This window comes from Tenrec ecaudatus, chromosome 17 (genome assembly GCF_050624435.1).
Source record: "Tenrec ecaudatus isolate mTenEca1 chromosome 17, mTenEca1.hap1, whole genome shotgun sequence".
NCBI lineage: Eukaryota > Metazoa > Chordata > Mammalia > Afrosoricida > Tenrecidae > Tenrec > Tenrec ecaudatus.
Window position 1 is genome coordinate 58550200 of NC_134546.1, and position 13366 is coordinate 58563565.

The window sequence follows — 13366 nt, forward strand, 5'->3', positions numbered from 1 at the left end:
TAAGACTTCATGGTGATGAGCTCCTTCGCCTGGATTATTTGTCTTTTTCTTATTCGAGGCTCAACACATGCATCTCTATAAACTACATTTACATTTGGGTGTCTCTTTTCTGACCTGAAATAGTCCAGAGAGTCAACCTTTGGGTTAGCAGGCTGGCGTACTTGACTGCTGCACCACAGGGTTCCATCAATCAATCGACCTCAAGTTGGCTGCTATTTGAAAGGTTGGAGGTTCAAATCCATACAGAGGCACCTCAGAAGAAAGGCCTGGCGGCCTACTTGTAAAAATAAGGTATGGGTCAGAATTGTCTTGGTGGAAACTGCCTTTTAAAAATAACGATGATTATAAATTTGCACGCCTTACTCTAACACGTTCATGTGGGGCTGGTCATATGAGACTTTATATATCTAAATGCTGAAAGCAGCGTGCTCCCTCAGACTACAAAGAAGAAACAGGGACTTGTCCAAGGCTACATTCAGTAAGACTTGATATCAGGCCTGTTTCCTTTTTCTTTATAACTCTGTTGTGGACTGAAGGAAGGACCATCCCCACAATGGACCATCACTTATCCCACTTCCTCCCTGTGTTTCCTGTGCCCATTCTTCCTTCTTCCCTAACCCTTCTGGACTCTGTCCTTGGGTGACTGCTGCCCTGTGATCACAAATGCTGGGTTATTCTAATCTAAGGCGTGCTTACCTCGCTGGTTTGCTGTTCACCTTATAGACCTGTCTATTGTTTAGCCTCCAATTGAGCCCGCAGTAGAGGGATGAGGACTCGGGGGAGGGATGGGGGGGTCAGTTCCAAGTCCGAAGGGTCACAATCTCTTTTCTAGCATCCTTAGCTCAAATCTGTCTTGGAAGAAGTATAGCCAGAGTGAGGCAAGGAGGATGAGACTTCATCTCATACACTTAGGGCACTGTAAGGAGAGACCAGTCCCTGGAAAAGGACACTGCGCTTGAAGAAGGAGCAGGCCAGTGTAAAAGAGGAAGTATCAAACCTAAGAACAATTCACTGTCAGGATGGCGCAGGACCAGAGAGAGTTTCATTCCGGTGTACACGGGGTCTCCATGAGTTGGAACCGACTGGACAGAACCTAACAACATCATCTCAAATTCCTGCAAGCCAAGGCCAAGGATTGATGTCCTGGTGGCAGAGTGGTTATGCTTTCGGCTGTTAACTGCAAGATCGGCAGTTCGAAACCACCAGGCTCTCCATGGGAGAAAGACTGGGTTTTCTACTCCCATGAACAGTTTACCATCTCAGAAGCCCACAGGAGGTTGCTGTGGGTCAGCACTGACTCCATGGCACTGAAAGTGAGAAGGCCAAGGGCAGGGGTCCTGGTTACGTGATGGTTAACCCACTGGGCTGCTAATCACAAGGTCAGCAGTTCAAAACCACCAGGATGTCCGAGGGAGAGAAATTGGGCTCTCTACTCCAGTCAGGACAGTCTGGGAAACCCACAGGAGCAGTTCCACCCTGCCCTAAGGGGCCCTGTGAGTGAGTGAATGGGTGGGTGCGTGAGGGCGTGGAGACCCACCCAGGATCTATCTTTGCCCCCTGCATCAGGAAGAACAGGAATTCAGGCCTTCTGCAGCCTTGCACCCCGGATCTTCCAGATCTCCCTAAAGACACCTAAGGGCTTCCTCGGAATTAGCTGGGCTCCGAGGGTTCTTCAGAAGCAGAGTAGGGTAAGAGTGGCCTCCACCCTTTAAATGAGTCTAAAATAAATCACCAGATGAAAGGAGATGTGTGCAGACAAGAGCTTCTTCCGACGCTGCAGAAACAACGCATGGGCCACGCAGTCTGTGGCGCAGAACAGAGTCGCGCATCTTGAACAAGTGCAGGAACGGGCGGGGGTGGGGGGCAGTGGTAGGGCGATCAGGGTCAGGGGTTGGCATACCTTCTTTCTGCTGTGGGGTCACGGCCCCCCGCCTGAGGGTGCCTGCTGCCACGCAACAGGGCGGGGTCCTGGCGGTCTGTGTTGGCACCAGCGAGGGCATGGGGCTCTTCGCGGCTCCGATGCAGCGGCACAGACGTGCGCAAGGCAGACACGACATGGCCGGCGAAGGCGCGTGCGGGGACAATGGGCCGCGGCTGGCCTTGCTCGCGGTAAGAGCCAGGCAGACAGGGTCGGGTCTGCTCCATCACGCCACCGCTGCAGCTTCGAGAGCAAGCTGACCAGGGTCCCCAGGAGCCCCACACTCCCGGGGAGCCACCACCATCCTCCAGGGCGCCCTCGGACGCCGCCATCCGCTGCGGGACCTGCGGAGACAGAGGCTGATTAGCGCAGAGCCACAGAGCCTCGGGTGCCCTGTGAGTAGGCATTGGGCAGGGCCCACTTACCTAGTTGTCCTAAGTAACCACATTGCTCCTTTTACAATCAAAAGAGGGTAATCTCCATCTTTTGATCAACATAGCTATGAAGTATCATTTGTGTGTATTCATTCATTCATTCCAAAGGCTTACTTAAGTCATGATCTGGTCCATGATTTGGGTGTTACTGCTTGGGGGGGGCCCAGGAACAACCCCTTAACCTTGACCCTCGTCCTTGGGCCTCCAGTCTGAGGAACTGAATTTTCTTATATTGCCCAGGTGGCCAGGCTGCCCCGTTTCTTCCTGCAGTAACTGGGGATAGGAGCAGACTTACAGTCCTGGCTCTAGAGCCAAGTGGCCTGGGGTCACATCCTGCCATAGCTTCTGGTCATATGACCTGAACAATTGTTGAATTTGTCTGAGCTTCAGTGGCCCCTGCACAGTGGCAGATCCTACTTCATAAACCAATTGTCCCGAGTGGCCCTGGTGGCAGAGTACAGTGGCCTGCAGTTAGAAACCACCAGCTGTGTTCTAGAGGGGAGGCCTGCTGCTCCCCGGACAGAGTTACAGGCTCAGAAGCCCACAGGGGCAGTTGTCCTCTGTCCTACAGGGTCACTGCGAGTCAGAAGGAACTCAGTGCCGGTGAGTTTGGGGGTTCGGGGATGTGTGTCAGATAAAACAGCGTTATGGTCCAATAGCTCATTTTTCTAAAGTAGATCACCAGACTTTTCTTCCAAGGCACCTCTGGGTGGGCTGGAGCCCACCTCCCCTCTTCTTTTGGTCAGCAGCTCTGGTAGTTACATAATTTCGTGTCAACAGCCGGATGGTGCCTCCTTGTGGGTGTGGCCTTCTCAGGAGGATTCTGGGAACTTCCTCTCCTTCTGGCTGGAGGAGGGCTGCACACTGTCTGCTTCACCTTCCTATTGAAGAGCCACTCCGAGGCACACTGATGCGTCCACCCGCCACCACTGGATCTATGACTTTGTACCCACTGGCCTGCAATCTTCCTGCATTCTGCATCATTGTGTGTGGTGGCTGGAGAGGGCTTTATGGACTAATAATGGACTTTTGGGCTAATATTGAACATAGGGCCTTGATCTGGACTGTGCTGGGCTGTGTTCTTAATATACCATTGTTCTGTGATATAAAGCTCTTTCTTATACATATATGAGTGTCCCTAGATTTGTTTTTCTAGTCAACCTGGGCTAACACAGCAGCCTAGTATGTTAACCATTTTCACCAACAGGGACTCTTCAGAGGGTTGTAACCAGATTTAAATTGGACCATAGCAGTGTATACCAGCAAACAGGTCCCTAAGTCTGTATTTCATGCTAGCAATCACCTTGTACACATGTGAAAGCTGGACAGTGAATGCGGAAGGCCAGAGAAAGAAGAGTGGATGCGTGTAAATATGATAAATGTGAATGTTGGCAAAGAATACTGCCGATGCCATGGACTGCCAGAGAATGAATGAATCGGTCTTGGACGAAGTCCAGCCAGGGTGCTCTTTAGAAGCAAGGACGGCAAGACCTCGTCTCGCAAATGTTGACCATGTCATCAGGAGGGCCCAGACTTTGGAGAACAGCATCCTGCCTGACATAGCGGAGAGTCAACATGCAAAGGAAGACCCTCAGAGATGGATTGGCGCAGTGGCTGCAGCGCTGGGCTCAGTCATGGCGACAATGGTGAAGATGGTGCTCCCTCCTCCCTCCTGGTGCACGAGGGCCATTGCGGGTCAGGAACGACTTCTAGCATCAACAGCAAGGACCACTTTGCTGCTTGCATGGGGAGTCAGAAGAGGAGAAACCTGACAGAAGCCGGAAAGATCTGTCCATAAGGTCAGGCCATTAACCCATTCATCTGGTTGGTTATTTCACACCGAGATCCTAGTGACCCTCGAGGACAGAGCAGCAGGGCTGTCCCACAGGGTTTCCAAGGCTGTCATTTCACCGACCACTCGATCGTGCACCAGAGGAGCAGCTGATGGGTTTCAATCCCACACCTTGGAGTAGGGAGCACAGCACTGAAGCACTGTGTCACCAGGACCCCTTAGGAGCTACTAAGGGCCCCAATATGCCAGCCAGGGTGCTAAGATCAAGCGCACCACTGTTCCTGTGTTGTGCAGACTTGCTCTGAGCACATGCTACATGCCAGCACTGAGCCAGGGCTTCGAAGAGAGGAGAAAAGCAATCTAGGCCCAGCCTTCCTCCCAAGGATGAGCTAGCACCATGGCCCGAGACCAGCCGCTGAAGATCTCCGTGCAAGTGAAGATCTTCCCTGGTGACGAAGTTGCCCATGCCATGTGGCACAGAGATGGGAAGGAAATGGGAGTATTGGAAAGAGCTGCCACCCTGCTAGATTACATGAAAGTGAGTGACAAAACTAAGACGACCTGGCTGCACCGGATGAAGAGGGAACCTGTGGCAGATGTGCCTGAGGAAAAGAACTCAGTGAGGTCTTGCCTCTCGGGCAGCGTTCTTGCCTCTAGGCCACCATCAGGACACATGGCTCATTCAATTCGTGTAGACCACCATTCTTGGACTAGAGCACAACCTTTTCTAGGGGACCTGTGTGGCCTACCTTGGGTTTCTGGGGGGGTTAGGGAGTAAATGGAAGACACAATGCCTGAATGAGCTGAGGGAACTCAGAGAACAAGCACGTGTTTCTCCAGCAGGTTCGAGGCCCCACCAAGCTGAGATCAGTGTCAGTGTAGAGCTGGGTGCCAGACCGCTAAGGAAGCCACATCTGCAGAACCAAAGGTGATGTCAGGTGGCATAAGGAGTAACCAGCAAGAGTAAGACAGAGGCATGTGTGAGAGGGACTCTGGGGGATTGCCAGTGGCCATGACAGGAGGCCTGATGCCTGACCGTGCACTGAGGGAAACCCAGTGGATGGGAAACTCTGGGTTCTGACTCGGTCCCTGTGTGCACCAAGAAGGACACACGTCCCGGTCCTGCACCATCCGCACAAGGGAGCCCATTGTTAGAAACCCTAGCCGGCAGTAAGAACCTTCGCTCATCCCTGTGACATTTGGAGACCAAGAGAGAAGGCCTTTTCCCTGCACACACACACACACGCACGCACGCACACACACACGCACACGCACACACACATGCACACACACAGAGGTACACCTTACAGCTCTCCCCACGCACTCCTGCCTGCACCACACATCCAGCCCAGAAGGCTGGTGCTGTCTTGCCCAATTCACAGTAAAGAAACGGAGGGCCTGAGCTCTTAGGGAACAGCATGCCTTGCCCATGGTGTCTGTCAGGACCTTGGGACGGTGGGGGTGGGGTGGGGGGGGGTACACAAGACTAACACTGAGGGCTCCAGACTCCTAGTGTCCTTTCCCCCATGGCAGCATGTGGCCTTGCTGCTTTGGTCACTGGGGCAACAGAAAGATAAAATGAGTAGATATCATTCCACTGCAATGGTTGTCCTAGGAGGCTGATTAGGATGCACAAATAGCAGCTGAAATGAGATTCTGGCACATGGTGGGGGTGGAGTGGGGTGGGGGGAGGAAGATTCAGTTATCCGCTACCTTCTGATTTCACATTAGCACAAGGAACCGAGGCACTGTCTAGAAGGCTTGGATTAGGCATGCCGCTCCACTCAAAATCTACTTCCTAGAACTAACCCCACTCTAATTTAGTTTCCTGTTGCCAAATTGGGGGGAGGGTCCCTGGAGGGAGAGAACACGAAACCCCATTCCACCCTATTCTATTCAATGAGAATTTTCTCATTTATAGTTGAATGATGTTGAGTGAGTTGAAATTCCATCTGAGTCCCCATGGTGGGAATCTAACCGCATGTGCCAGAATCTTATTTTTATAGCACATAGCCAGAAACAGAGAGGAAAGAAAACAAAAAGGAAGCCGGGGAGAGGGGGGAGGGGTCATAGAAAAAGAAAGGAAGAAGACAGCAAAGCGGGAAGAAACGAGGGCCTCCCTCCACCCCTCCCCGCCCTCCTCACGGCCCTGTTTTCTCACAAACCGGGGCCTTTCTGCAAGGCAAGATGGGAAAACTTTCAAGTGCCTGAGACACAATACAGGCAGTCCCTGGGTTAGAAACCACTCCTAAGTGAGTCTTTAAGTTAGATTTGTAAGTTAAGTCAGAACAGGTGCATGGGGTTCTTATTTAGTCGTCTTTTCATTCAAGAAAATGCTGGGAGCCGTTTCCATGATTTAAAAGCTGCACAGTGCAGCAAGTGAAAGTGGGTGTAATGAGGAATCTGCTGAGAGCAGGTGATTGGTTGAATCATTTCAACGGGGAGGCGGGAGATTTACAGAACATTCAGGGACAACTACGAGTTGTCAGTAATCCGGACCTGCTGTATTTCTTTCTTTCTTTTTTTTTTTGAGATTTGCACAAGTACATTAGTTTAATAACAGTTGGATTTTAAATGGTAACATTTTAAATTCATGTTATACACATAATTTCTACTAAAACATTTAAAAGCTCATTTTGACATATTAAATGTTCATACGTAGAATTTGGTTTACTGAAATTATATTTTCTGATAGATACACCTTAAAATTTTGAAATTCCATATGAACTTTGAAAGTAGAGTTTATAAACAGTTATTCTTTCTCTCTTTTTTTCTCATCATTTTTTGGGGGGCTTGTACAACTCTTATCACAGTCCACCCATCCATCCATTGTGTCAAGCACATTTGTACATTTGTTGCCATCATCATTCTCAAAACATTTGCTTTCTGCTTGAGCCCTTGGTATCAGCTCCTCATTTTCCCCCCTCCCACCCCACCCACCCCCTTCCCTGGAGTCCCAGGACTTCGGTATCCGGTGACAAACAGCCAGTCCAAGGCCATCGAATAGCGTCTACCTCACAGCAACCTGATGGGACAGAGCAGAACTGCCCCCAGGGTTCCGGCGGCTGTAATCTTCCCAGGAGGAGATGGCCACCTCTTTCCCCCAGGAATGGCTGGTGGGTTCAACAAGTGACCTTTCCGTTAGCAGCAAGTGTCTAACGCACACCTCCAGGGCTCCCAAACCCTAAGTCACAGTGAGGAGCAAACCCAAGTCCATTGCTGACACGCAAAGCAAGAGACTTGCCACCTGCCCGACACGCCCTTTCCCCCACACGGCCCACCCCACCCCCAAGAAGACCAAACTAGAAGGTCCCAGGGGGTTCTAAATGCTTCCAAACCTGCTGGGTGGGCTTTGTGGGTAAGGCGTTCCAACGGATAATAAGAGAAGGAGGCAACAGGCATGAATGGAAAGTTCACAGCAAAAGGACAGCCCCTGAAAACGTGCCAACAGCACGCAGAAGCAAATAATTGCAAAATAAAATACATGTTGCCACCGAGCAGCCTGCAAGTCAGAGCGACTCTGGAGGGGCAGGGGAGAGCTGCCCCCTCTCCTCCCACAGAGCAGCCCTTTCCACTCGCATTGGACGCTTTAGTGGAGGCACCACCAGGAATCCTTATTCAACAATAGAAGCCCCCTTCTACCCAGGAGATTAAAGTGTCACAGTTAGAAAGTTGATACCAACACGGTAAGGATGCTCCCTGGTGATGGAAGCTTAAATCTGGGACGATTGTTTGGGCAGGGAACATTGCAATACTGATCACAGTTTTAAATGCATGTCTCTTTTACTGCAGGGATGCAGCTTTTAGAAATGTGTCCGAGATCCACAGCATCAGTCACCGCCATCGAGTCGACTCTGACTCATGGAGACCCGAGAGGACAGGGTAGAACTGCCTGGCTGGCTGTCTAAGACTAAACCTTCGTAGGAGCAAATGGACGTTTGGGGCTTGTTTTATTGGGCTTCCAGGATAATATTGTAGTGTGTGTGTGTATGTGTGTGTGCGTGCATTTGATTTTTAGCACGTGAATGTTTGTGGAGGAGGAATAAAAGATCAGAAGTCATGTCTGACAGGTAGAGGCGCTATCACAGGGCTTCTGAGGCAGTCGGTCGCTAGGGAGCAGATCGCCTCATCTTTGGACCTGCTGAGCTTGCGGTGAGCGGCCCACCATGTACCCGCTACACCACAAGGACTCCTGGGGAAAGCGCCCGATATGTTAATAACAGTTATCTTTGCACAATAATAGCTTTCGCCCTTTGCTTTCCATTTCTCAAAATTTCCTAATTTCTATAGTGATTATTTTACAGCAGAAAATACAGAGGAAATGATGTTGAGCCTTGTTGGTGCAATGGTTCCGTTCCCAGCGGTACTATTGAACTGGATCCTCCCACGAACCCACTGAAGAAGATACTGCCATCCTCCCTTTCCCAGAGCTCTGAGAATCACTTAAAAAGAATCGCTTGCAGAGTGAGTAAAACTCCTGCTAGTCCATCAGCCTAAAGGCACCTCTGTTGGAGATTTCCAATCACATGTGGAGTGCCTTTCAAGGGGCCTCAAACTCCCTACTGTGCGTGGCCAGCTTGACAATCAGCCTCCTGACGAGATCGCTGAACATACTGGGTGCTTTAGCAAATGTGGTGAAGAAATGTGACGGTGTCTGGCTATCAGAACAAAAAATACCTGGGGTCTTAAAGGCTTGTCCTCAAACAAGCAGCCATCTCAGTGAGGCATCAACTAAGTGTGCAAGGAAGAAGCGCACCAGCCTGTGTGATGCAAGGATTGTAAACAATAAAATCCGGATCCAAAGGAGGGAAAGATACCTGTGTTAGGCAGGGTTGACGAGAGAAACAAGTCCAGTGATACTCATTAATGTGTAAGACAGAGCTTTATATCTAAAAGTAGTTGTATATCAAGAAAACATCCCAGCCCAGCAAGCTCAAGTCCATTAACTCCAATACTAGTGCATAATCAATGCAGAAAGCAGGAAGATCACAGGCCAGTGGGTGCAAAGTCTTGTCGATCCAATGGGCGGAGATTCATCTCCAGGGCTCTGGCAGGTCTCAGGGTGTCCTGCCAGCCAGAAGGTGAAGGCAGAGAGAGAGGGAGAGGTTCCCAGGGCCTTCCTTATAAGAAGGCCACGCCCACAAGGAGGCACCATCAGGCTCCACCACTACACTTTCATGTACCTTCAAGGTGACATGAAATTATGCGACTACCACAGAATCAGAGCTTGAACTGTGCACACCTTTGCAGAAGCCCCAGATCCATTTGCAGCATGCACACATGGATGAAACCTACAGTGAAGGCCCTCTGCCCACAGGTGAGGGATGCGGACAGCTGTTAGCTGACAGAGCACTGTAAAGCTGATTATAGCAGAAGCAGTTAGGTTAAAATGTAACATCGTATCATTTAGTCCCCTTTCTGACCCATTTGAAAGTTGTTTCGGTTCAAAAAAAGAGAGAGAAGGGCAAATACATGTGGATTGAGCCTCGGTGAATCCCCTCCGACCATAGATCAGCGCTGTGAACAGCCTCGCTATCATGTGGCTATCGTAAAGTGGATTATTGCAGATACAGTCAGGTTAAAATTTAACACTTGATCATTTGATCTCCCTTTTGACTCATTTTGAAGTTCTAGTTTCTAATATTTTCTGCTTCCTTTTCAACTGAGGTTATTCTAGGGTTTGCTTTTTTACTGTCATTAGGGTTTTTGTTTTTTCAAATGTGTTTCTGTCTATGAATCCAAGCCAGGTAAATTTATAGAGGCAGTAACTGGAGTAGTGGTTCCTTGGGCGTGTGGCAGGGAAGCTCGGGGGGATGGGAAAGGTAATAAGAAGAGGGAAGAAAATGTTCTAAAATTGATTATGGTGATGAGTGTACCACTCTCTGAACCACTGAATGGAATGATTTGTGAATTACATGCCAATAAAACTGTTACATTAAAAAACTGTATGGTGCACATGTGAAAACATGGATAAAATCTGAGTGATCATTTTTAAATGACTTTGTATCAACAGATTGGTGAGTTCTAAGAGAGTTTTGAGTCCTCTTATTAAAAAGATCAGAAAAAGAAAACTCATCAAACACAGCAAAAGAAATTTTACATCACAGACTACTATATGCTGCGGAAGAAGTTCATATTCGATGGTTTCGATCTTGTATGAAGGAAGTAAGATCGGTGATGGCAAGAAGAGAAAAGAGAGACTGGGAGGTGATACAAGAAGAGGTGACAAAAACAGCCTTCATCTGCTCAAACTGCTTTAATACAACCCGACATCTCATGTCACAAGACTCGTGTCCAGATTATTGCTTCTCCTTTGCAGAGCCAGTTACGGAAGACAGTGTGGTCTAGTGGATGACGCACAGGCTTTACAAAACACGGAGACAAAATAATGCCACTCTGGGGGCACCGCAGGGGGAATAAAAGGGGATCTCTAAAGAAAGACTCCAGCACACGACCAGGGAACCGGCAGGCGCATAAAGAATTCCTTCACGTCCTTTTGTTGTTCGGAACATTTGTTGCAGTTAAAACTCATAACTTGTAAGAACCCGTTTTGACTATGGAATGAAGGTTGGCTCACTCCAGATTGGGCTCTTGACACTCTACCAGGAGTTTTAAGAAGGAGGGGGGGGGGGTCTAGTTATGAGAGAGTAACAGGAGCGATTTCAAAGTTGCAGGATTTCAAAGCCACACTATCCCCCTCCCCACAGGTATTAGGATGCGCCCTGCTTGGGACGAGGCTGTCACTGTGTGGGACCGTAGTGACTTACCTGTTATTAAGCTGCCGAAAGCTATATCACAAGTATTCCAAAGACCAGCAGGATCACCGATGAGGGACAGGTATCAAGGGAGTTTCCAGCCTAAGATAGATGCGGAAGAAGGTCCTGCAACGTTCTTCTCTAAACTCACCCAAGGAAAGCCCGCTGGCGCACAGCAGAACACTGTCCCACAGAGCCCTGGAGGGTGAGCTCCCTATGTGGGAAGGTAGTCGAAACCACAGCGCCACCAACAATGGACTCACACGTGGGCTTGGCCATACCAACGACCCTGGCGGTGAGGCAGAACCAGGCCACTTTCCATTCTGTCGCAAGCAGGGCACCAGGAGTCAGGTCCACCTCAACAGCCGCTGACCACCAGCAGCCGCACGGGCAGGGCACGAGCCAAGAGGAGGGGGAAAGGGAAGCTGTTCATCAAGGTAACTCAGGTCAGCTGTGTAAAAGTAGAGGTTGTGACAGAACCAAGGGAAAATAGAAATCTGTCCCACCTGCATGCTGCCCCCTAAGAGTTGTGTGTTCAGAGCTAGATGCTGCGACTGACAGCAGTTTGGAGTTGATTCTACGGAATCACTGCTTCTTATATAGGGATGGGTAGGTCTGTGGGTACAAGGCAGCCTGGGATGGTTGCCCTTTCCTGGGGCCTTTAGGGAAATTACTCCCTCCTTCCCTGAATAAAGTATGGCAGGGATACACACACACACACACACACACACACACAGAGAGAGAGAGAGAGAGAGAGACAGAGAGAGCGCCAAGGCTAGGATAGGCATTGTAGGTCATTATTTGAAGATTCCTTTCCTGAAATCTGCACCTCAATCAACAAGAATTAAGTCACATGAACTCTGGCACAGAACATGGAAGCGAGGGAGCAGCTATTGGGCTGGCCAGAGGCTGGGAGGCCTTGGCTAGAGTCTCCGGGGGAAGAGAATCAAGATGTGGTGGTGTCCTGTGGAGGGCCAGCCCAACAGGAACGAAGGTGTCCACGATCTAGATGGAGCTGGGTGGGTGGATGGATGGGTGGCAGGGACTGACAGCAGATGAGCCAGGAGCAGAGCTGGGAATGGAAGCAGAGTGATTGTGATTGTAACTAGGTTTGATTTCCTAACAATCCCCCTTTGCATGGGGCTACACACATACCATCTAAATCAACGGATGGTCAAATCAACGCCGGTTGAATGACTCAACACAATATCATAATCCTGAGCCGTCCACAGCAATATGGAAATAGACTCGTAACATAATATTAAGTGAAAAATGCCAAATACAAACTTGTAACTCTCCCATAATTATAAGAATGTAAAAATCCTGTAGGCATATGAACAAACTGGATGAGGACATGGAAAAATGGAAGCATATGATCTGTTACTGAAGCTGGACCCAGGATACGTTTTTCTTGTAATTAAAAAAATAAAAAAATTTTCAGTCATGGTTACAATATTGGTTGCTCAATAAATTAAAATAAATGGGTTAAATGGAGAAAAATCCAGAACAGACTGTGGTGGTAGGAGACACGCCGTAACCCAAGAGCTGGTGGAAGTCCTCATTGCAGAAAGCCCTGGGCATTTCAGCTCACCGCCAGTAAAGCCGTAACTAGGAACAGCTCTGGATGTTTTCAATGTATTTGGTTTCGGTACTAATGTGAAATCATGTCAGATTTCACTGGTTTCTAATTTTCTTCCTACACAATTAAACCGAGCATCTGTTCCTCATAGAAAACGAGTCCCAGGCAAAGTCTGAACCTCTAAAGTCTCCTTGTCGGAGAGACTGGAAAAAAGGAGGGTTGGTCTTAGCAGCACAACCTCGACAACACCCTAAAGCAAACATTATAAACATACACCTTGGAGCCCGGGCCCAGAGAGCAACGTTCTGGAGAGGAAGGCAAGTGAAATCAGGGACATGTGGCCAGCAGTAAAATCCAGACCTTTGCTCCCTGGGACCCCTGTGTGGGAGGAGTCCTGGGGATGTGGTTCACCTTGATCAAGACACTACAGAGTCCCAAACACAAACCAGATCTTAGTGAAAGACCACCACAATCGCTCTTGACTTTGACCCAACACACTCAGCAAAGGGTCTCACGTCTGCCTCTCAGCAGATGCACAGGGAACACCAGGATGTCAGCACTTAATGGAAGACTGGAGGGAACCATACTCAATCCGGACCAAGAGATCAGCCAGAGAACAGGCCTGGGCCCCACAGTTTTCTTGTCTTGGATCATGATCGGAGCAGATGGCCACGTCTCCCTCTAGCAGAGATGATGGGTTAAGTTCTAACCACCAACCATTTTGTTGAGAGAGGAAGGCCTCGTACCACCAGGGCTCCTCTAACCTAGCAAAGATCAGAATTTCCCAAAGAGTCATTTATAGCCAACCATGCTTCAGACAGTTCACGGGGAAATGGGATTAAGAGGTAACGGGCCCTTCCTCTGGACGTTGTGAAGCACCACATCGAC

At 49.3% G+C, this 13366-nt stretch overlaps 1 protein-coding gene across 1 annotated transcript in view; it reads right to left on the bottom strand.

Moving 5' to 3' along the window:
- THSD4 (thrombospondin type 1 domain containing 4) overlaps window positions 1-13366 on the bottom strand; it is a 726614-nt gene that overhangs the window by 602347 nt on the left and 110901 nt on the right. Inside the window, exon 4 of the mRNA XM_075535168.1 lies at window positions 1901-2262. Coding sequence (XP_075391283.1) covers window positions 1901-2262 — 362 coding nt within the window. The remainder of the gene's footprint in view (window positions 1-1900; window positions 2263-13366) is intronic.